The sequence below is a fragment of the Mustela lutreola genome, chromosome 13, assembly GCF_030435805.1.
Source record: "Mustela lutreola isolate mMusLut2 chromosome 13, mMusLut2.pri, whole genome shotgun sequence".
NCBI classification, from domain to species: Eukaryota; Metazoa; Chordata; class Mammalia; order Carnivora; family Mustelidae; genus Mustela; species Mustela lutreola.
In genome coordinates, this window is record NC_081302.1 from 75279925 (window position 1) to 75305170 (window position 25246).

Here is a 25246-nt window from a genome sequence, read left to right on the forward strand (position 1 = left end):
GCTGGGTCTTCATTTTTCTCCACCAAACATCCTAACATTCACATGTTTTCTCCATCCTCACCTGCCTTACCCCCTTGTAACCCGATTCCTGCCTTCATCTGTCTGTTCAAACTAACATCAAAGCTCCCAGTGACTCCTAATCACTAAATCTGCATTCCCACTCTTCTCCATGTTGAGAGGGTCAGTCTGTGCAGCACAGACTGCATTGACTGACCATCTCCTTTCCATGAATGTCTCTCCTCCCTGGGCTCTCCTGGTACTCCCCCCCACTCGCTGACCATGCCTTCCCTGGCTGTTCCCTGCTCCTGATCGAGACGGTCATGCCCTGCATGTGTCCCATCCCTCTTCCCACCTGAGGGCAGTCACGGCTGCTCTCCTTAATGTCATTCCAGTGTGTCTGTAAATCTGGATGAATTTATAGGAATGCTTTTCTGGGACCCTGACATGATGAGAGCCCCTCAGACCCCGCTCCCGAGCCCACAGTTCTGCAAGCGGTGCCCTCATCCTCATTCTTCCTGCCACTCACCCTCACAGTTGCTCTTGACCTGTCAGTTCTGACTCTCTCACATTCAGCCCTTTCTTTTCATCCCTACCACTGACCCCTATTTCGGGTTCCCACTAATCTTCTCCTCCTAACTGCTGCCTGTTATGGGACCAGAGAACCCACTGACATCATGAAATTTATTCTCTTTCTCACTGAAAGCAGAAGGAATTATCAATCTGTGACCCCTGTCTACCGCCTTGAGGAAGGTATTATTACAAGGATCGTTATGAACCTTCCCAGAAGACAGCCTGTGCATGTTATGGCAATACAAGAAAGCATGTACTGTTGGCAAAGTTCCTGTAAGAAGTCAATATGAGTCTAAAAGTTATGCTCAATTGCTTTTTATTTCTCCTCTGTCACTGTCCCTAGTGGTGTTAAGTTGTGATGGAATGTTACCTCTGACCTATCCTTTCTGTGAAAGCTAAAAGCAATCAAAGGCATGAAAACCCCTGCCCCCATACTTCCCATCTCTTGTAGTCCTTGACGATTAATCCAAGAGGCACCATATTAGGGAGAGTACAGGGGCAAAAAGGGGACTTCCAAGAACCTCATAGCCCTGCATCTCATAGATAAAAAGCAGGGCAGTAAAACCTTTGGGCTGCTGTTTGTTAGTGTTCTGAAATTTCTGTCTCATATGACAAGGAAAAAATAACAAAAGGAAGGTCTGGTCAGAAGGAAAGCATCCCTAATTTTGGCAGTGCTAAGACCACTCACACCCAGTCTCCCTTGTCCAAATGCCTTGGCTCACAATTATCACAGTAATTGTTCTCAAATACTCTTCTGATTATTCACCACTCAAGAATCGTAAATGGTTCCATAATTTTAACAGAGTGAAATCACAGGATCCTAGCTATTGAGAGCCAAAAGAGGCCAATTTGTTTAATTCAATCTCTTCTAAATTTATAATAAAAATTCTGAGTCCACTGAGGTTAACTGACTTTCCCCCAAATTATTCTATTATCATAAGTGCTGATTTGAAGCATGTTATGTACATAAGTGTGGCATATTTCTTACCTTGACCACTTTTCCATAGTTCAAAGTATCCTCTTTTCATTAAATATCTTGAATAAGCTACAACATGCTAGACTACGGCACTTATAAACCTTTGAGGGACAATGTGACTTCTAACATTGTGGCTCACATATCTGAATCTAGGTGGATAAACTAGGTGTTACTCAAGCAATAAAGAAAATACTTTCACTCACAGGCAATGCTGCATAGAACTCAGAAGAACATCTTCCTGTGTAAATGAGTGTGAAGGAAGAAAAGAAAGAAGAAAACTGAATGTGTGGGAAGAATCTGGAAAAATAACAGCAAGATTCAGTGAAAATGATTCTATTTTTTCCTTATAAAGAATACTTTAAATTACATAATTACAGATCCCAGGGAAATAGATATTTAAATCCATCAGTGACATGTGTTTGACTTCCTCATTTCCAGAAAAAATCAGAGGCTTATTTTGGTTTTTGTTCTCACTCTTCTCTTTTCCCCACCCACCTACACCAGACTGAGATCTCCGACAAAGTAAAACCCTAGTACAATAGAAATTAGACTCTAGCAAAATGAGAAGGTGAAGCTGCGTGAGGCTCTTTACACACGACAAAATCAAACGCTCCCACTTTTTCCTAGAAATTAGAATGGCAAAGAAATAAAATCAGATCCAACTCTCAGTTTCTATTTCTAGCAGAGGTTCTAAATGCCATCAGCTTCAATTAATGGGCTATGTCTTAGTCACCTTACATAAATATGTTTCATTTAAAGGGAACCCAAGTGAAGGTATTTCCTTAAATGATCACATGCTAAATAAAGGCTTGGCAGAACCCCTTTAGATAAAGAAAACAAAATGTGACTTTCTTTGCCCAAATTTATTAATTTCTGAACAGCCTGAAGCTTACAGCCCAAAAGAGACTCCCATGAAAATCGAATTCTAGAACTGTCACCTTCATGCCACATAAATGGCAGATGTTTCATCTTAATGTTCAGAGACGTATTCACCATACATGGCAGACAGAGGGGAGTATAAAAATTTAGAAATGAAAAAGACGTCATCTCCCTGAATTCTATATACTCATTAACACGTTCTTTACCCCATGTCAGACACAGTTAAGCCATCATGGTCAGTTTTCCAACTGAGCTTTTAAAATCCTTCTCCACACAGAACTTTAGGCATGTGGCCAATGAATGGAAATGATGTTGAGCCACTGTCATTATGACTATACTAGGCTCTTTTCTGAACACTGTGCATTCATTAATTCCATTTAATATTCCCAATCCTACAGTGTTTTGTTACACTTCCTTTTAATATTTTACAATGAGAAAACAGAGCATGGAGAGATTAGGTAACTTGCCTGAAGTCACAGAGCTAGCAAATGGCAGAGGGGAGATGCAAACCCAGGTAGCCTACCTCCAGAGACGACATCCTTCACCACTATGCTACAAGGTTTCTTTTTTTTTTTTTTTTAAAGATTTTATTTATTTATTTGACAGACAGAGATCACAAGTAGGCAGAGAGGCAGGCGGTGGTGGGGGAAGCAGGTTCCCCACTAAGCAGAGAGAGCCCGAAGCGGGACTCGATCCCAGAACCCTGAGATCATGACCTGAGCCGAAGGCAGAGGCTTTAACCCACTGAGCCACCCAGGAACCCCGCTACATGGTTTCTGAAGAAATGAAAGCCAATACAGAGGGAATATGGGATTTTAATCTTTTATGGAAATTTTCAAATATACAAAAAAAGTAATAGTACATGAAACCCTCATAGCTCCATCATCTAGCTTCAAGGATCATAAAAAATTTACCTATCTTTTTTCATCTTTTTGGGGGGAGGAGATGGTGCCTGATTATTTTAGCAAAGCCAGAACACTGTCGTTACTTAAAATGTGGAATAATTAAGTCTGAAGATAAAATGCACTAGCGCTGAGATAGCCAGGAGAGGATCTGAAGGGTATGAGGACTTTCCTCACCCTCAACTCAGGAAGGTTAGGGCTCCCCTCTTCATATATCCCCTTTTTTTCCCCCACCCACCAAATGCTGTGCAATCTTCAGCCACAGCAATACTCACAGTTCCCTACATGGATTTCTTTTCGTGCTTCTATCTCCCCATTGGATTCTAACTTTGCAGGAGTAATATCTTGGTGTCCTGATCACAAGAGCTGCAACACTGAGCTCTGTGCTTACCCTACAACAGATGTTGAAAGAGGGCTGGACTGGGGAAGGGAAATGGACAGTCCTGATAGTCACAAAACCAGATAGCCAAGAAAAATGAGGCAGTTCAACTAGACATGGTTTCTACCACAATCCCCCTACCATAATCCTACCATAATCCTACCTACCTATCACCCCCCAAATTTCACTTTATCTTACTTTCAACCAAAAATGGTCAATTTAAAAACAAAACATGCTAATCCCATCTCTGGGTGGACATGGACATGATCATTATCCGGAGTGTTTCAAAATGGAATGTACAATGTCAATGAGGCTTAAACTCAAATATGCAAGAGCGTCTCTGAAATCTGACCACACAGGTTCCTTTAGGTTCCTTTTATCATGAATAAGAAATTACTCCCTCTTTGCCAGTGGAACACGAGACAGATTAATGGTTGTTTTGGTAAGAGTTATTTATGATACTTCTTGTCAACCCTGAACTTACTTAAAATTCATGTTAGATACAGAAAAATCAAATGTATTATTTGAGCATGAATGCTGAAGTTAACATTACAAAAAGCTTTCATATTAACCCTTATTTTCATTGATTAACCTTCTAAAAGGGCTAGTGATTTTCCATTTCAGATTATTATCCCTAGAGCCCAAATCCTATTCGATAATTAAAAGAACATCTACTTACTTAAGTATTAAAATAAGAAATAAAACTATAGGATTTAATGAAAATATCTAATCTCTTCAATTGAGAGGTCTGATTTTCACAACTCTGAAATTCTCTCATGAAAAGTCTCAATGGTAGGGTTTTGGACCAATTCTCTGGGAGTAGCTAATTACATACAAGGAGATACATAGGTTATTAGATATATGTGAGACTATTAGATCAATCTACATGATGATTCATCTCTAAATACACTTTAAATGGCCTATTATCTTTTCTACTCTTCGAGTAGCATAAAATATCTCTAAGTATACCACAGTCAAGAAAAGCAACATTTTAGAGATTCTAGAAAACTTTGACAGCCGCAATGATGATGAACTCCACCAACTATCAAGACCCGTGAAGCTCTTAATTAAAGTGAAAATAAGTTCCCACTACAAAATATTTCTGAAAGCTGCTAAACTTACATTCAGCGGTCTCTCTTACATAAGAGAAAATGTAAGAAAACTTCTATTGGGAAAGAATTTCTCCTGAAATTCTTCTACTATAAAGGTCATGGTAGGTAGCATGAAGGATACTAAAATTATTAAGACATAGACCCTATCTTCAAAGAGCTTATGATCTGCAGGTTAGACAGCCCAGAGAAACAAATAAGTACAATGAAACAGCATGTGGTAATCCACAAAAGGGATGCAAGCAAGGAGCCATAGAAGTTCCCAGGAGAAAAGATGGCTTCAGGTTCACGGATGAAGGAAGATTTTTTTTTTTTTTTTAAGAGGAAGTAGCATTTGAATTGCACATGAAATGGCAGAATCTTCAGAAAAATTTGGTTGGGTGAAGAGGGAGAGCATTCCGGAGATGGTTTACACCAATGCCACAAAGGCAGGAAAAGCACAAAGCCCTCAGAGAAAAAAGTGAACAATTCCGGTTGGCCAGTTGGGGGTGTACACGAGGGGATGATATATGGGAGAGGTGAGAAGGGAACCGGACAGGTCATGGAGGACCTGAAACATCCAACAAGGAATGGAAGCAAGCACAGGGGCACCATGGAGCCATCAAAACAGGGTGAAAGGAAAAATTGTTTAGGACCATGTGCCTTACAAATTACAGCATGACGATTTATGAGGAATGCTTTAGGTGAGAGGTACTATAGATTTAAACTAAGATAACGAGAAGAACAAGGATGGATTACATGACATAATGAGACCTGACCAGATTTGATCGCTGAATAGAAACGAAGGCAAAAAGAACGTGAGAAGCAATGCTGGTCCTAAAATTTCCAGGCTCAGTAGTTGAATCACAGATATAATTAACAGACAGAACAATGGTGAAAGGGGGTTCCAGTCTGTAAAAGATAACAAAATATTCATTTGGGGGAAATGTTCAGTTTGGGGCAACCCGGGTCAGGCTGCTGGAGATGTCTGGCATCATATGAAATGGGGATGGGTAGTTCTAGAAAGAGGTCAGCGTGCAGATATTGAGTTGGTAGTGTGGCCAAAGTGCTGAGAGCTGAAAGCACGGATAAGATGAGCAAGGGGAAGCCTAAAGAACTGGAAGAGAATGCACCATGAGAACAAACCTTGGGGAGCTCAAACATGTTGGCCTTGGTGTACAGAAGACGGGTGATGCTATGATGAACCATCAGGTTGCACAAGAAATGGAAAGCCCTTTAATTCAGGAGGTTTTCTGGATGCACCAACAGCTCCCTTACAAAAGCTCTCTCAGAGCCCATCTGTACTTCCCAAAATGCAACCCCTCTAAGAAAGTCCCCGATCACCCTAATCAGAAACTAAAATCCTCTATCCCAACCCAGGAATGTTGATCCAGGTTACATCATTTTAAAGCTGTGGACATATGCCCTTGTGCCATGATCATTTATGGCAGTCTCTCTGTCCCCCTCTCCAGCTGCATTTCTACCTCCCCCCACCACTCTACTACCTCCCTGCATCCAGGGTGGTAGAGGATGGATTCTACACAGCAGAGACTCAGGTCTGGAGGGCCCATGCTCTCTCCATAATCCATGTTTATTGTCACCTGCCCCTCAGGACCCAGGAAAACCAGAGAGAGAGAGCTGTAACTAAGCCAAAGTCATCCAGGAAACACTAAGTTCTTAAAGAATCACTGAAAAGTGTCCTAAATACAGCATGTTTCAGTCACTGTGAACACTGTTCAGACATTTCATACACACATGAGTATCTAAAAATATAAGCCATACACTTCCAAAGAGCTCCTTATTATAGTCATGCTTCAGATTTTGAGACACCTATTGTGCCACATTATAATTCCTAATGACTGTGGTATTCCTAAAATGAATCCTATGTGCATGTGTTGTTTGAAGAAAGGCCAATGTTCCAAGAAGGAAAAAGGAACCAATTCTGATATCATGCTAGCTGTTTTGATGAGCTAAACCCACAAAGCTTTGCTCCTAGGGTTTGATTTCAGGACTTTCAGCTCTTTCAAAGGCTTCATATTTTACTTAATCCTCATCATCAAAGCAGCATCTCTCCACTAAAGAACAGAAACAAAAATTTTTTTGACATTAAATCTAATAGCAAGTATAAGCAGAGTGTTAACAGTACTAAGATATCAATTCCAATAAATGAGAAGGTTTTCCATGGTCTATTGGTGAAGTACAAATTTTACATATAGTGAGGTGGAAAATAATTTCAAGTCAATTCTAATTTTTTTCTTTAAAATAGAATTCTGAATACATATTACCTTTATTTTTTTTCTTTTCAAATTTTTATTTAAGTTCTAATTAGTTAACAAACACAGCAATATTGGTTTCTGAAGTAGAAACCAATTCAGTAATTCATCACTTACATGCAATACCCAGTGCTCATCACAAGTGCCCTCCTTAATGCCCATCCCCCATCTAGCCCATCCCCCACCCACCTCCCTCCATCAGCCTTCAGTTTGTTTTCTATCATTAAGAACCTCTTACAGGTTTCCTCTTTCTCTTCCCCCCTCCCATATGTTCATCTGTTTTGTTTCTTAAATTCCACATATGAGTGAAATCATACAGTATCTATTGTCTTCTCTGACTGGCTTACTTCTCTTATCATAATATACACTAACTCCATTCATATCTTGTAAATGGCAAGATTTTATTCTTTTTGATGGCTGAGTAGTATTTGTGTGAGAGTGTGTGTGTGGGTACATGTGCATGTGCCTGTACACCACGTTTTCTTTATCCATTCTTCAGTTGATGGACATTTAGGTTCTCTCCATAGGTTGGCTATGGTTGATAATGTGGCCATAAGCAGCAGGATGCATGTGCCCCTTCAAATCTGTATTTTTTATTCTTTGGGAAAATACCTAGTAGTGGAGTCACTGGGTCAGAGGGTAGCTCTATTTTTAACTTTCTGAGGAACCTCCATACTGTTCTCCAGAGTGGCTGCACCAGTTTGTGTTCCCACCAACAGTGCAAGAACATTTCCCCTTTCTCCATGTCCTCACCAACACCTGTTATTTCTTGTGTTCTTAATTTTAGCCATTCTGATGGGTGTGAGGTGGCATCTCATTGTGGTTTTGATTTATATATCTCTGATGACGAGTGTTGTTGAGTATCTTTTCATGCGTCTTTCAGTCATCTGGATGTTTTCTTTGAAAATGGTCTATTCATTGTCTTCTGCCCATTTCCTAACTGGATTATTTGTTTTTTGGGTGTTGAGTTTGAGAAGTTCTTTATAGATTTTGGATACTAGGGTGCCTGTATTGGGGTGGCTCACTTGGTTGAGCCATGATCCCAGGGTGCTAGGTTCCAGCCCCACAACCCCAGCTCAGCAGGGAGTCTGCTTCTCCCTCTGCCTCTCCCTTTGCGTGCTCCCCCTTGCTCATGTGCTCCTTCTCTCTCTCTCAAATAAATAAATAAAATCTTTAAAAAAAGATTTTGGATACTAACTCTTTATCAGATGAGTCATCTGCAAATATTTTCTCTCATTCTGTAGGCTGCCTTTTAGTTTTTTTTATTGTTTCCTTTAGTGTGCAGAAGCTTTTCATCTTGAGGAAGTCCCAATAGTTCAGTTTTGTTTCTGTTTCCCTTGCCTCCAGAGACATGTCTAGTAAGAAGTTGCTATGGCTGAGGTCAAAGAGGTTGCTGCCTGTGTTATCCTCTAGGATTTTGATGGATTCCTGTCTCACATTTAAATCTCTTAGCTATCTTGAATTTACTTTTGTGGATGGTGTAAGAAAGTGGTCCAGTTTCATCCTTCTGTATGTGGCTGTCCAATATTCCCAGCATTATTTGTTGAAGAGACTGTCTTTTTTTCATTGGATATTCTTTTCTGCTTTGTTAAAGATCAGTTCACCATATAGGCGAGGGTCCGTTTCTGGGTTTTCTATTCTGTTCCATTGATCTCTGTGTCTATTTTTGTGCCAGTACCATACTGTCTTGATAAGTAACAGCTTTGTAATGAAGCTTGAAGTCTGGAGCCATGTTGCCTCCAGCCTTGTCTTTTTTTCTTTTTTTAAAGATTTATTTATTTATTTTAGAAGGAACATGAGCACAGGGATGGGCAGAGAGAAGGGAATAGAAGCAGACCCTGCAACTGAGCACAGAGCCTGACATGGGGATCAATCCCACAAGCCTGAGATCATAACCTGGCTGAAATCAAGAGTCAGATGCTTAACTGATTGTGCCACCCAGGTGTCCCTCCTTTTCTTTTTCAAGATTGCTTTGGCTACTTGGGGTCTTTTGTGGTTCATACAAATTTTAGGATGTTTGCTCTAGCTCTGTGAAATATTCTGGTGGCATTTTGATAGAGATTGCATTAAAAGTATAGAATTGCTCTGGGTAGTATAGATATTTTAACAATGTTTGCTCTTCCAATCCCTGAGCACAGAATGCTTTTTCCAATTCTTTGTGTCCTCTTCAATTTCTTTCATAAGCGCTTTATAGTTTTCAGGGTACAGATCTTTTATGTCTTTGGTTAGGCTGATTCCTAGATATCTTACACATTTTTGGTGTGAATACGTATTACTTTTAATATGAAGTCTTTACAGTAGGAGTTGTTTTCCCTGGCACATTATGGCTCTTGTCTCTCAGGGTGCTCAGTATCCCTCTCTGGTGTCCTCTGAAGCAGAGGTGGGAGAAATGCCCTAAGTACACCTGGAATTATTCTGTCCACACCTGTCAGCTCTTCTTTAGCAAAAGCTGCTGCCATGGGAACAAAGCTCAATTCATCTTATTATTAATTTTTTAAGAAATCAAGATATTAGCATCTTCCTTGGAAAGATATATAACATGTGAGGTTTTTCTGCTTGTTTGTTTGTTTTATTTTGTTTTAAATCACGCATGGTCCCTCTAAAAGAGAAACATGCCACTGGGAATTTTACTACTAAAAACTATGAAAGATAGTTGCTCCTCTATTTAAAAATTTTCAGACTGTCAATACACATACACACATCTAAAAATAGGAGTTCCATATTTGTAAAAAGTTCTTTATTGTAGTCACATTTCAGATTTGGAGACATCTACTGTGCCATGATGAAATCCATAATAACAAGGGTATTCCTAATGTGAATCCTGTGTGAAAGCAGGTCAGAGATGCAGCATACTGAGGAAACCAAGTGAGCAAAAAACCTCTCAGAAACTGCCTACAAACACATCCAGATATCATGTAATGTACTACTTTGAGGAATAACTAGGTAGACCAAAATTTAGAACTGTAGAAGTACAAATGTGGCGCACATCAGCTCTCTAAACCCAAGAAAGGCTAAAAAGCAAGCTCAGAGAAAGGAAATTAAAAAATCAACCTCACTCTCAAATTCTACCCTCACACCCCATCCTGCTCTCTGTCTCTTTCCATTACGACTTCAGCCTGATTCAACTACTGTAATCCCTCCCAAACAGCCCTGCACATGAAAACCTCTAAGACTTCCCCAGCCTTCCGGCAAGTTCTTGCTAACCAGCATCTGAGATGTCATGGCTTCAGATCCAATAACAATGACTTTGAAGTTGACAGGATGAGATGGGCTTTGGTCATCAAAGGCTCAGCTGAATGGGGCAGCCTCCAGATCTTTAGAAACAGTGGCTGTTTGTGATTTAGTTTGAGACTATTAATTCATATAACTTACAATATCAGTCTCAGGAACCAGGCCCAGAGTAGCATCTTTCAGCTAAAGGGCACCTTTCTGGGAACAGAGTGAAGAAGTTCAGCTGTGCCTTTTTAAAATTTTCAACATCATTTGGTTAACTTTTAGAAGTCCAGCCAAGTGTTCCACAAAATGAAGGCATTACAGGTAATCCCAGGTAACTAAAAGGATTCTCACCACCACTAATTAATACATGTTTCTTGTAACACCTGATTTGGATCTTTCTTTGACTTATGTAGAATCCATGGAGCAAAGGCCTCCTGGAATCAGTCCCTGGACAAGTCATTTTCTATATTTAAACGTCCTTTTCTAGCACGTTAACTCCTCGTAACTGAAAAAGGATAGGGCCAAAAGCCTTTTTTTCTTCAGTAGATTATTTTCTAAAATCCTAACAATGGTAGATTAAAATAGCTAAATCAAATATTTCACACACAAAGAAATGAAACTATTACACCCGCATGCCAGTCCACCTGCCCCAGGACGGCCAGAGGGGCGTATCCCACTGGGGAGCAGCGCCCCGCCCACTTACGGTTGGCCAGCCGGCTCTGCTCAGGCTGTGCGCTGTCCACGGACTGGGTGCTGGAGACCGAGGACACGCTGGAGCTCCGCACAAAGCCAAACGCCGCCAGCTTGGCTGCAGGGAGACGTGAGTATCCGGGAGGCCGAAGTCCAGATTTGGGTAGATTGGATTTTGCAGCATTTGAACCGGAGGCTTTCTTTAAATCCGCTATAGTGAAGGAAAACCAAGCCAAACAAACAAAATCAGTTGACAGCAAGATAGAGAATACATGGACAGTCAATATTAATATGGCTCCATCATAAACAGGCCACAATTAATCTTGTAGGATGTGCTTAAGCACATTCACAAACACACCTTTATGAAAAGGCCCCTCACAGTGGGAGCTTCACGGAACTCAAACAGAAGGAGAGGCAGCAGGCAGGAGAGACAAGAACAGACAGCTAGTCCTATGATAAATAAAGGTATACAGTGCTTAGGAAGCTGAATGGAATGAACACTTACTGTTGCACGTTACCCAAGAATTGTGAAATTGACATACATCTTGAAATCTGACATGCAGTGGGCAAAGAGCACCTTCGTGGCAAATATTCGTCAGGAATTTTAAACAGTATGTGATAATTCATGAAAGCATGTACAAATAATCTTTTGCTAACATTCTGTTGGTTGTAGGAATGAGGTGGGCACAGACTGTAGAGCTGTTGGGGTTGAAATCCAGTCTTGTCATTTATTAGCCGCATAACCTTGGGGAGTTCACCCAACACTTTAGAACTACAGTTTCCTCCTACAGAAGGACTGGAGATGATAAAACTGGCCTCAAAGGTGAAATATAAATATTATTGCTTGTAACAGAACTTTATAGATGCTCCAATTAGTGTTAGTTTTTTTCTCTTTTCTCCACGATCTGCTTTTGTGTTAAACTAAAATTCAAAAAATAAGCTAAACTTCAAAATTAGTTCCCAGATATGTGCAAAGCCAGCTAATTTTGAAATAATAAAACATCATGCTATAAATCTACCATCTCAGCATGATGATATCCAAATTGGGCTCTGTTCATGGCCACTGCAATGATCATCTCCACTCTATAAGAAGTCTTTCAATATCAGACAGAACCAGGATGTTATCACACATAAATGCTCTTTAATATTCCTTAAAAGGAAAAAGAGTCAAATGTCCTAATATTCTGAAATAATTGTCCCAGTCAAGCCATTTAGCACCTTTCACCTGAGTGCTGATATACAGACCCTTCAGGAAGTGTTCCTCATTCTTTATTATCTTCTGAAAGATTAACCAGGTTGCAGAATAATAATTAAAAAAAAACATTTCTTTTAAAAAATTGATTTCTAAAAATCAATGAGGAATCTACATTAGAAATAAATCTATGTATGGAAATCTGTGGAGAACCAACAGAGGCCAATCTGGTCCAATGGTGCCTCTTCCTCTACAGGAGTCCCCCTAGGAATGAGGCTGTAGCCAGTTGTATACCCAGATGAAAGCAGAATATGCACAACCATGGTGTCCTGACTTCTGGGTCAGGATTAGGAAGAGGAGGAATCAGATAAGTGCAGAGGGAAGAGGGAACAGGGATCTGGGGTTGCAATATTCCCAATTCAGTTCTGTTCTTCTGCTTGGGAAAAATGTTCAAATATGATAAGAAATAATCACTGTTTATTTTATTTTTTAAAAAGACTTTATTTATTTATTTTACAGAGAGTGATCACAAGTAGGCAGAGAGGCAGGCAGAGAGAGAGAGAGAGGAGGAAGCAGGCTCCCTGTTGAGCAGAGAGCCCAATGCGGGACTCAATCCCAGGACCCTGAGATCATGACCTGAGCCGAAGGCAGCGGCTTAGCCCACTGAGCTACCCAGGCGCCCATAATCACTGTTTAATAAGTAGTAATAGCCCTTCTGTAGCAGCAATTAAATGTCAGGTCAATATCTTCAATTGCTGTTCTACCATTTTGCATACTCTGAGATGATATCCCCAGGACAATGAAAGTGTCCCCATATATCAGATACATTTTTACAATAAATTTATACCAATGCAATTTTGGATTGCATTTGTACATCAGTAAAACATATGTTAAACAGTCACATGTGATTTCAATAATCATGTATAATAATCATTTCATGTTTTGATACTAATTTCAGTTATAGAGGAAACGAGTATAACTTCTTTCCAAATCCAGTTAATCAATAACTGATTTAAAATGACATAAAATCAAGTGAGAAAAATATGAATAGATGTTTTCTAGAAAACTCATATTTCAGAATGAAGGAAAGATCACAATTCCTAATAGGATACCTTGGCCTATAATACACATTCATTTACTATTTATTTAAGAATGAAAGCTAGACATTCCTGGGTGGCTCAGTCAGTTGAGCATCCACCTCTTGATTTTGGCTCAGGACCTGATCTCAGGGATGTGGGATCAAGCTCTGCATAGGGCTCCATGCTCAGTCAGGATTCTGCTTAAGATTCTTCGCCTTTCCCTCTCCCCTTACCCCAGCTTAGGCACTTGTACATGTGGAGTCTCTCTCATAAATAAACAAACAAATAAATAAATTCCTTAAAAAAAAGAAAACTAAGATTATTAAATCATTACTTAAGACAATAAAGACACTGAAAATATTTGAAGAGGAATTTATTCTATCCTACCCTTACTTACATTTAATGATTGTTCATGTCATCGGTAGAAAGGTAGCCTGAGCATGTAGAGAGGATCTCAACAACACAAGAACCCAAGTAGACATGAAGAAAGCAACTAAGGGAGTTCTGGGCTTTCACTTTCCCTAGTCAATCTTTCCCTTTTATTTTTTAATATATTATTTATTTGACACCCAGAGAGAGATCACAAGTAGACAAAGAGAAGGGGGTAAGCAGGCTCCCTGCTGAGCAGAGAGCCCAACGTGGGGCTCAATCCCAGGACCCTGAGATCATGACCCAAGCTGAAGGCAGAAGCTTAACCCACTGAGCCACCCAGGCACCCCCCCATCTTTCCCTTTTATTAAAGGCACATATTGTGAGTGTGTGTGTGTGTGTGTGTGTGTGTGTATGTAGGTTACTTGTAGAAGTATGTCTTACCCCAACTGCCTACATAATTTTCCTAAATTTAATGTAATCCATACATCAAGTTACTATCCAGTGGCCTCTCATTCTACCAGATACATCTCAGGGTTTGGAAGAACAGGTCTCATTCTTTGGAAACCATCAGTGCCTAGCACAGTGGTTTTGACAAATTATTCAATCAAATTTAGCTAAATCTGCAGTAGCCAAGCTTGCATGACACGAATATAGCCTGTTGTGTCTCTCCTGAATGAGAACTATGCTGGAATGGGGCTCTAAACTTCACTTTCTAAACAAGCACCTCCATCATTCTCATTGAGGTAACCCACAGAGCACACTTAGGGGTGACGACGTCAACAGAAGATGCCGTATCAGCCTGGGAGAGGTGCTTTTCATTACATATGGCTGCTCTGACTGAATGTGCCTTAATTTAATCTTAGTTTCTCAATAAAGGAATTTACTTATAAAAATGTGTACTTTACTATTTCTCAAGAGCAGCATGTCAGAAGAATATATTTTTTCAAGTATGTAGTGTCCTTGGACTATTCAAGAATACTGTCTTTGATGGAAATAGCATATCAAAGTGCAAAATAAGCCCTCAATAAACAAATGATAACAATTAATGTTAAAACTGAGCAGACACATAAGAGAGTCATCTTCCACGATGGTGACATGAGAAGCTGAGAAGCTTCATGGACACTTTCTTCAGTGAAACAATCATAATTAGTTAAAAAATTATTTTTAAAAAAACCACCACCATTTAAAGGTTCTAGAAATTGTTCTAAGTGTATATAGCAAATAAAGAAACATTTATATATGAAAATCTACTAAATCTCAGTATGAACAGTCAGATTGGATGACCCTTGAGCCTGACCCTCTCCTTTCCTCCTCTGTAACCTTGTCCATCTCAGCATGATGAAAGCTCTACTCTGGGTGGCTGGGACCAAGGCAACAGCATTCCTCTCCCCCTGGTTAAGAGCTACCATGTCTCACTGGGAGAGGGAGGCCACCACCATTTCCCTTCCCTATGCCTTCCCACCAGGTCCATGTTGCAGAGACTAAATTACATGAAAGCAAAAGGCTGAGGTTGGGGGCCCTTCCTTCACTCCAGCCCCAAGTAAAAGGACAGAGGCACAGCAACCCAAAAATACTGGAGCCCTAATCACTGTTGCCCTGGCTCACCTGCAGGCTAGGGGTTCAATATCAGGAGAGGTAAAGCGAGAAGGACAGAAGCTAGTGCTCCAGCCTGGCACCCACCTGTAAATCAGGACTGACACTCCTACAGCAGCAGACCACTGTCCCCACCACACTCCCCCAGCAGAGACATAACTAAGTGATTTTCCCAAAGGCTGAGATAGGCCATAAGAGCAAAAATCACTGCAGCGCTCTATAATGTCCATATTAACAAAGAAGAAAGATGTCACATCAATAAAATAATCTTCCATCTATAGACACTGAAGAAAGAAGAGCAAACTAAATGTAAGCAGAAGGAAAGAAATAGTAAATATTACAATGGTAATAAACACAACAAAATAGAAAAGTAAAAGAGAAATTCAACAAAATCTAATTTGGCTTTTAGAATGATCAACAATGTTGACGAACTTTTAGTTACACCGATCAAGTAAAAAGGAAAGAAGACTCAACTTGTTAAATGAGGAATGAAAGAGGGTACATCACTACTAATCTTACAAAACTAAAAAGAATTATAAGGGAATATTATGAACAACCTAGTGAAATGAACATGCTCCAGAAAAAACACAAAGAAAAAAAAAAGATACAGAAAATCTGAATATACTTACAGCAAAGAAATTGAATTACTAATCTAAACTTCCTCCAAAAAAAAAAAAAATCCCAGACCCAAATTTATCAATAGAGAATTTTATCAAGCATTTAAGGAATTTGTACCTGTTCTTCACAAATTATTCCAGGGAGGATGGGGAAGGTAGAGAGAGAAACACTTCCAAACTCATTCTGAGACCACTGTTATTGATAACCAAATCAGACAAAAATATCATGAAAAAAAGAAAATGCTTACAGATGCAAAATTCTCACCAAAATATAGCAAACTGAAATCAGTTGCATATAAAAATCAGTTACATACCATAACCAAGTGAGATTTATCCCCAGAATGAAAGATTGGTTTAACATGGAAATCGGTATACTATGTCATATGAAGAGAACAAAGAAAAATCACGTGATCACCTCAACAGATGCAGACAAATCACTTGAAAACTTCCAAGAACATTTCATGACAAAATGTTTAACAAACTAGAAATAATAGAAAAATGTCCTCAACTTGATAAGGGGATGGAAAAAAATCCACAGCTAATATAGTCAATGGAAAAAGAACAAATCCTTCCCCCATAGATCAGGAACAAGCCAAAGATGTCTGCTCTTATCACTTCTACTCAGTATTTTATGGAAAGTTTTAATCAGGACAATTGGGCAAGAAAATTAAAAAGCAGGCAGATTGGAAACAAGAAGCAAAACTTAATCTGTAGATCACACAATCTTGAATACAGAAAACCCTATGAAATCTACTAAAACCTTATAATAAATGAGTTCAATATACAAAAATCAATTGTATTTCTATGTATTGGCAATAACTAATCCAAAATGAAATTAATAAATTTTCATTTACAGTAGCATCAACTAAATAAAATATTTAGGAAATGTAGTAAAGGGTTGGACTCCCCCCCCCCCCCGCCCCTGCTTTTTTTTAAATGTTTAACTGCTAAGGACTATCAGGTTTCAAACACCACACCCTTTTTACACTGCCCACCCCCTTCCAACCCCATATCTGGAAAAGCTGATACAAAAGGCCAGGAATGTCTCCTTTGGCTTTGGCAGGCAAGTCAAACTACACAAGCCCCTTCCCACATCCTTGAGAATTCCACCTTGAAAACAATAAAGTAAGTTGAGTCAGTGTCCCTCCCTTGCTCTCTCAAAAGTCATTTCATACGTGTTTGAGAGGCCTGCACTGCTCTCCCCAGACACCTCAGTTATGTGAGTAATAAAGTCCCTCTTCAGCCACTTTGTATATGGCATCATCGGTCTTGACATCCAAACCAAACGTTGGGTGGAGGTCCATCCTATCTCTTCAGGGTGACCACAACATCAGCTGGTATGACCAGGGTGCTGAGACAATGACCCCACCACCGGGAGCCTTTCTTCATGTTTTCTTGCTAGCTCACCCTGCTGCCTAATAGAAAACACACACTGGGCCACCTGGGTGGTGCAGTTGGTTAAGCTCCTGACACTCGGTTTTGACTCAGGTTGTGACCTCAGGGTCATGAGATCGAGTTATATATTGGGCTCTGTGCCGTGTGCAGAATCTGCTTGAGTTCTCTTTCCCTCTCCTTTTGCCCCTTCTGCTTGTGTGGCTCTCTGTCTCTCTCTAAAATAAATTAATAAATCTAAAAAACAAAAACAGGAAAGAAAGCATGCACTTGGAGCTGCTGCTTGATGGCTAGCCTGTGCTTTGAGCTGTGCTGCTCTGATCAGCATTGAGTCCTACAAAACCTCTGTCATAGAATAACCTGACCCTCGTTAGAAGTTTCAATAATTATTTGGTTTTTCAGAGACAGGAATATGATTGGGATGGGGTCCTTTGTGTGGCCTTGGGTCACGTATCTTGGCCTGCACCTGTGTTTTAGAATGCGGTTGTTAACTGATGGCAGGCTTGGGAGAAAGACTACCTTTGGCTGCATACAGGTCCCCTGGGCAATCACTCATGAAAAAGCAGTACTTAGAGGGAAAAACCACACACAAAAGAGAAAAAGCAGTTTGTGAAGTGCTGAGGTCTGCACTCCTGAAAGCAAATGGCTCCACAGGCCCCTTAATTACCTCTGTTGCTGCTGCTGCCTATGTGTTTGTCCCAACCAAAGTCCTGATCCTCGAGGTTAGAGAGAAAAACATCCAGGGTATCTCTGTAGTACAGGGTTAACTCAAATCCTCCTTAAGCTTGGGATCCTTAAATCCCATAAAATAACACTGTCATGGGAGAGGCCTCCAACCCTGATGATACCGATCAGAAGCTCTCGGCTGGGTGGGGTGGTGGGGGGGGTTCTACAAATATAAGGGGAGTAGAGAGAACCCACAGTAAAAACAAGGGATAAAGGGATACAGGGGTGGAGGAAGGAGAGGGGAAGAAGCCTGGTTTGGGCAGAATTAAAAACAAAACAAAACTGAAGAAGATGTCTACATATGGACCCAACTGGAAATTGAAAATTTACTAAAAGAGTTTATACTCCAAAAGATAAAAGGGCACTGACTTTTGTACATCTTTTACATAGCTTCTGAATTAATCTTAACATCTCCTTAAATGTACTAATTGGCAAAACTTTATGACTTTAATCAATACTAGGGCTCAAACTGTAGTTATACCTGGGGATCTCATTAAACTTAAATAATATATCCCCAATAATGTTCTATAATCTTAAGGGAGTTAATGAATGAGAAATAAAGGAAACATAGATATGCTTCATCTTAACTATGAGAATTGTCATCTTGCCTCAGTTTCTCAGAGTCAGAGCATCCACTGCCCTAAAATATCCCATAGTGGGCATGAACACTCTGTGATTAATAAATTAAGAGAAAATTAAAGTTTTGACCCATAAAAACTTGGCTTGACAAAATGGAACCCTACAGACCATCAAATTGAAGAAGTTGAAGAAGTTCATAGGACTTGCTATAAATTAAAGCAAGGCCTGCAAGAATTGAAACATGTTATATAAGACCCTACTGTTCATTTAACAAGACAGTCTGGCCCATTCTTAGTCCCTCAGTCCCAGTTTTCCTTCACTTCTGAAAGGACACAACATACCTTTACATAGTGGCTACCCCCATAGGACCTCCACAGTCTTGCCATTGCACACAATCTTTATGGGCTAGATCTTAACTGGATCCACCTTTCTCCAGGAGCACAGGTCTGATATTACAATGATGACATCTTCCTTTGAGGACATTTATATGACACTCTCATTCAAGACATATAAATACAAAGACACTCATCAAAAAGGGATAGGCCACTGTCTAACACTGTGTGCAAGGCCATGCCACCCTAATTAAATTCTTACAAATTATTTAGTAAACTATGGGATACTCCATCCCTGACACTGTCATGAAACTGCTAGTGATTCTTTCAACACCCAAAATATTAAAAGAACTCTGGGGTCTTTTAGACTCCTTTGGTTTGAGAGATAAAATATTCTTCATTTGCAAATTTTACGTAAGCTCACTTATGCTGTTACTTGCAAAGTGGCTCACCTTTGGTGGGATCCCTTCCAACAGAAGGCTCCAGAATCTGTCCAAAGTGCAGTCAGTACATACTTTCATTAGTGCCCTCAGAGACACTTCCACTGTAGAGGCTTTAGCAAACTCTCTAATCCCTTTTGGAGTTCCTAGATCACCAGTAACGGTTTTAAGTTGCTCATGGGTTTCTGGTCTAAGAAACTGACCTCCTTGGCCCTGCAATATAGAATATCAGAGTGGCACTGGCTGGGCACCTACTGGTCTCTCCTGAAAAGTAAAGCTCTCATCTGCCCTGAACTTGTAACCCTCCATACCAAGGTCCCCAACATGTCTTAGGTTATAAAAGTAGCATCCCATAAACTCAGCATAGGTAGCCTGGACTTCTTGCTACAGGATGGAACCAAACCTGGGCCCTATGGCATAGCCCACCTGCAGAAGGCAGTAGCCTCCCTATCCTTGGTCCCTTGCCTGATGTCATGGTGTTAGAGGACATCACTCTTCTCCCCAGACCCACTGGCTATCTGTAGAGCCTCTTAGAATCAACTGATGAACAGCAGTGGAAGTTGGTACACTTTATACAGGTGGACACCTAACTGTCACACATGACATGAGCTGCTGATTTTCATCCTGTAACCAATATGGTCCTGAAAAGGACTCAACCCAAGTGTACCACAATTAGACAAACTCCAAATCACCTAACACTGGATGCTCTGGTCAAAGTCAGACCCATCTGCACGTTTGTACACTCTTGGGCCATTGTCATCGGTCTGGCTGTTTGGTCCAGCCAGTGGCAGCAGCAATTTCTTATTCAGAGTTGTGCTCTTTAGGGTTAAAAAATTTTTAAATAAATGAGAATTTTTTTATGTTACAGAGACCCAAACAATAAAATTGAGGTCACACATATTTCTACACTCCCTAGAGCCACAATGCAAGCTCTCACCATGACAGTCCTTATCCACTTCTGGAGTTCCAAAAATTACTGATAGTGAACAAGGCAATCATTTTGCTTCTCAGAATAATTAACACTGGGCTCTTGGACAAGACATTCAATGGACTTTTTACCTTCCTTAATGGCCTTAGACTGCAAGCCTCATAGAGCACTATAAGGGCTTACTAAATAACTTCAAATTCAATTAAATACAGCACATTTCAATCACCAAACATCAGGGCTCTCTGGCTCCTTCCATCTGAGAAGGCTCACAGGCAAGCATGGTATTCCCCTCTTGGCACCTATGGGAAGTCAAACCACTCAAACACCGGCCTGGGTATGGTATACTCCAAATGCATCTCCTTTCTTTGCTCTCTTTCAAGCCATTTGGACCTCCTTGGAAGATGTGCTCTGCTCTCCCTGGAAACATGAATATGTACCTATGTTATAGAGGTAATAAAACTTTTCACATCCTCTCGAGGTATGTTTGTGGCATTACCAATCTCCACTGTGAAAGAGAAGCAAATGAGGGCATCCCAGCTCATTGCCTAAGGTAGCTATGCAATCGCTTCACTGGTAAAGTTCCAATTACAGCTGCACTTTAAACAGTACAGGTTTGAACTGTATGGGTCCACTTATACGTGTTTTCTTTTTTTTTTAATAAATACAGTACAGTATTGCAAAAGTATTTTCTCCTTATGATTTTCGTAATAACATTTTCTTTTCTCTAGCTTATTCTATTGTAAGAATACAGAACATAACATGTATAAAATACAAAATATGTGTTAATCAACTGTATGCTGGCTTCTGGTCAACATCTAACAGTAGTAAAGTATTGTGGGAGACAAAATTAACACACATATTTTTTATTGCACTGGGGAATTGGTGCTCCTAACCCCCACATTCTTGAAGCGTCAACTGTGTGTGAGAACCAAGGTAGAGGTTTTTGGGGTTTTGGTCTCTGTGAATTTTACTTATACCAGCAGGTTGGAAGTATGAAATGCACTGCTTCTACACTATAAATCTATTTAATGAAAAAGCTACTCTGTGAGATTTCATTTTGCTTTACTATAAATCAAAATTACCTGAGTATTTTCCTAATACTAAATGTGAATCTGAGCAAATGTGGGGGTTTATCTATATTTTTGAGGTGGCTACACCAGAAATAAACTTAACAAAGTGTAAAACAAATTCTCTGAAAACTAAAACATTATTAAAATAAGTTAGAGAATCCACAAACAGAAAACATTTTATGTCCATACATTAGAACATTCACTGTTGTTAAAATGGCACTACTCCCCAAACTGATCTACAGATCAATGCAATCTCTACCAAAATTCTAACTGGCTTCTTTGCATAAACTGAAAAGCTGATCCTAAAATTTATGTGGAAATTAAAAAAAACACCAAATAGTCCAAATACTCTTGAAAAATAAAAACAAAGTTGGAGGGTTTATACATCTAATTTCCCAAAACTCAGTACAAAGCTAGAGTAATCAAGGCTGTGTGGTACTAGCATAAGAACAGACACAGCTTAATTAAGAGAATTGAGTTTCTAAAAATAATCCAATATTCATGCATTTTTTGCATAATTTATTTTGCAATTTATATACATAAAAAATAAATTTTATATATATATATAAATATTTGCAAAATTTTGCAATATTTATTGCATTTCGATAAGCTGCTGTGTCCATTCAAGGGGGAAAAGAACCGGTTTGTCAACAAATGGGTGCTGGAACAACTGGGTGTACATATATGTAACAAGAACTGTAGACCACTACATCGTGTCATCTTAAAAACAACCTCAAAAATGGCTTAGAAACTTCAATAGAGATGCTAAAACTATAAAACTCTTAGAACAAAACATAGTTATATATCTTCATGACCTCAAATTAGGCAATAATTTCTTATGTATGACACAAAAAGCATAAGCAACAAAAGAAAAAAATAAACTGAATTTCAACCGAAGTAAAAGCTTTTAAAATTAAAAGCACCATGAGACAGAACCTCATGCCTGTTAGAATGGCCATCCCCGACAAGATAAGAGACAAATACCAGTGTGGAAGCAGAGAAGAAGGAAACCTTGTGCACTGCACTGGTTTGGAAATTGGTACAGCAAGTATGGAAAACAGCATAGAAAGCTCGCAAAATGCTAAAATGATCCAGCAATTCCACTTCTGGGAATATACCCAAAGGCAAGGAACATTAAAAAAGATATCTGCACCCCCATGTTCATAGTAGTATCATTTACAATGGCAAAGACATGGAAATAACCTGTCAATAGATAAATGGATAAAGAAGTTATTTTACACAGACACACACACAGAGGAATATTATTCGGCCATTAATAATGAGAAAATTTGTTGGGGCGCCTGGGTGGCTCAGTGGGTTAAGCCGCTGCCTTTGGCTCGGGTCATGGTCTCGGGGTCCTGGGATTGAGTTTCGCCTCGGGCTCTCTGCTCAGCAGGGAGCCTGCTTCCTCCTCTCTCTCTCTCTCTCTGCCTGCCTCTCTGCTTACTTGTGATCTCTCTCTGTCAAATAAATAAATAAATAAAATCTTTAAAAAAAAATTTAAAAATAAAAAAAAATGAGAAAATTTGCAACAATGTGGATGGAATTTGAAGGCATTATGCTATTGAAATAAGTCAAAGAGAGAAAGACAAATACTGTATGATTTCACTTCAATTTTAAAACAACAACAACAACAACAAAAACACAAAATGAATTCACAGACAAAAGATCAGACTTGTGGTTACCAGAAGCAGGAGGCTGCCAGAGGGGGAGCTGGAGAAAGATGGCCAAAAGGACAAACTTCCTGTTATATGATAAATAAGTACTGGGAGATGTCATGTACACCGTGAGGACTACAGCTAACACTGCTGCATGATATACAGAGAAATCACCTAGATCCTAAAAGTTCTCACCACAAGGAGATAATATTTCCCTTTATTCTTCTTTCTTTTTGTTGCATCTGTACAAGAAGATGGATGTTAACTAAATCTCTTACAGCAACCATTTCATAATATATGTAAACCATACCATCATGCTGTATGTGTCAAAGTTGTACAGTAATATACATCAATTCTCAGTAAAACTGAGGAAAAAAATGTGGAAGTTTTATATTCAAAAGACACTATCCAAGAAGTGGGGGGTAAGGACCAACCTAAGAATGGGAGAAAATGTTTGCAAAATATATATCTGATGGCTTTCTAGTACCCAAAATATATGAATAACTATGTAACTTGACCATGAAAAAAAATAACTGAATTTTAAAATGAGGTCATCATATGAGTAGATATTTCTCCAAAGAACATATACAGAGTGCCAATAAGCTTATGGCAAGATACATAATATCCTTGGCCATCAGGAAAATGCAAATCAAAACTATAATGAGAAACCGCCTCATACTCACTAGAATAAATGTAATAAAAAAGACAGACATGCAGCCACTTTGGAGAACAGTGTGGAGATTCCTTAAGAAATTAAAAATAGAGCTTCCCTATGACCCTGCAATTGCACTACTGGGTATTTACCCCAAAGATACAGATGTAGTGAAAAGAAGGGCCATATGTACCCCTATGTTTATAGCAGCAACGGCCATGGTTGCCAAACTGTGGAAAGAACCAAGATGCCCTTCAATGGACGAATGGATAAGAAAGATGTGGTCCATATACACTATGGAGTATTATGCCCCCATCAGAAAGGATGAACACCCAACTTTTCTGTCAACATGGACGGGACTGGAAGAGATTATGCTGAGTGAAATAAGTCAAGCAGAGAGAGTCAATTATCATATGGTTTCACTTATTTGAGGAGCATAACAAATAACACGGAGGACATGGGGAGATGGAGAGGAGAAGGGAGTCGAGGGAAATTGGAGGGGGAGATGAACCATGGGAGACTATGGACTGTGAGAAACAATCTTAGGGTTTTGAAGGGGCAAGGGGTGGGAGGTTGGGGGAGCCAGGTGGTGAGTATTATGGAGGGCACATATGACATGGAACACTGGGTGTGGTGCATAAACAATGAATTCTGTTACTCTGAAATTAATAAAAAAAAAAAAGACAGACATTAACAAGTGTCGCAAGACTATGGAGAGAGTGAGACCTCATACACTGATGGTAGGAATGCAAAATGGTGCATCCTCTCTGGAAAACAATCTAGCAGTTCCTCAAAAAGTTAAACATACAGGTAGCATATGCTAGAACAATTCTACTTCCAGGTATATTCCTGAGAAAAATGAAAACACAAGTCCCCACAAAAGTTGCCCATGAATATTTCATAGTGGCATTGTGCATAACAGACAAAAGGTAGAAAAATGCAAATGTACATCAACTAAGGGATGCATAACCAAAATGTGGAATGCCAATGCCAATATACTAAAATATCTTTCTTGCCATTAAAGGGAATTAAGTACTGATACATGCCATAGTACAGACGAGCTTGAAAACATTAATGAAAGCGAAAGTATCTAGACACAAAAGGCCACATATTGTATGATTCTATTATATGAAATGTCCAGAATAGGCAGATATGTAGAGATAGAAAGATCAGTGGTTCAGGGGCTGGGGCTTGGGAAAATAAGGAGTACCTGATTATGGGTATAGGGTTTCTTTCTTTTGGTGTTCATGTAGATGTTCTAAAATTGATTGTGGTGATGGTTGCACAATTCGGTGGATATGCTAAAATCCACTGAATCATATCCTTTAAAAGGGTGTGTTCTATGTAGCATATGAGTATATCTCAATAAAGCTGTTTTACAAAACCAAAGTTGCTTTTTTTTTTTTTTTAATGAAAAAACATCCTGTATTTATGGACTGGAAGACTTAATATTGTAAAGATGCCCAAACTACACAAAGTAATCTATAGATTCAGTGCAATTTGTCGAAATCCTAAATGCACTACAAAACAAAAGTTTTTAAAGAATAGAGAATTCCTGCCTTTGGTTTAATGATAGGCTCACACTATGGTAGAGCACTGGCTATTCCAATCTCTACCAGTATCTTCCCTGTCAAAGGGCCTGT

At 39.5% G+C, this 25246-nt stretch overlaps 1 protein-coding gene across 3 annotated transcripts in view; it reads right to left on the bottom strand.

Moving 5' to 3' along the window:
• MTUS2 (microtubule associated scaffold protein 2) overlaps nucleotides 1-25246 on the bottom strand; it is a 585660-nt gene that overhangs the window by 309496 nt on the left and 250918 nt on the right. For all 3 annotated transcript variants that reach the window (XM_059143942.1, XM_059143941.1, XM_059143943.1), the window contains exon 5: nucleotides 10987-11184. In XM_059143942.1, coding sequence (XP_058999925.1) covers nucleotides 10987-11184 — 198 coding nt within the window. The remainder of the gene's footprint in view (nucleotides 1-10986; nucleotides 11185-25246) is intronic.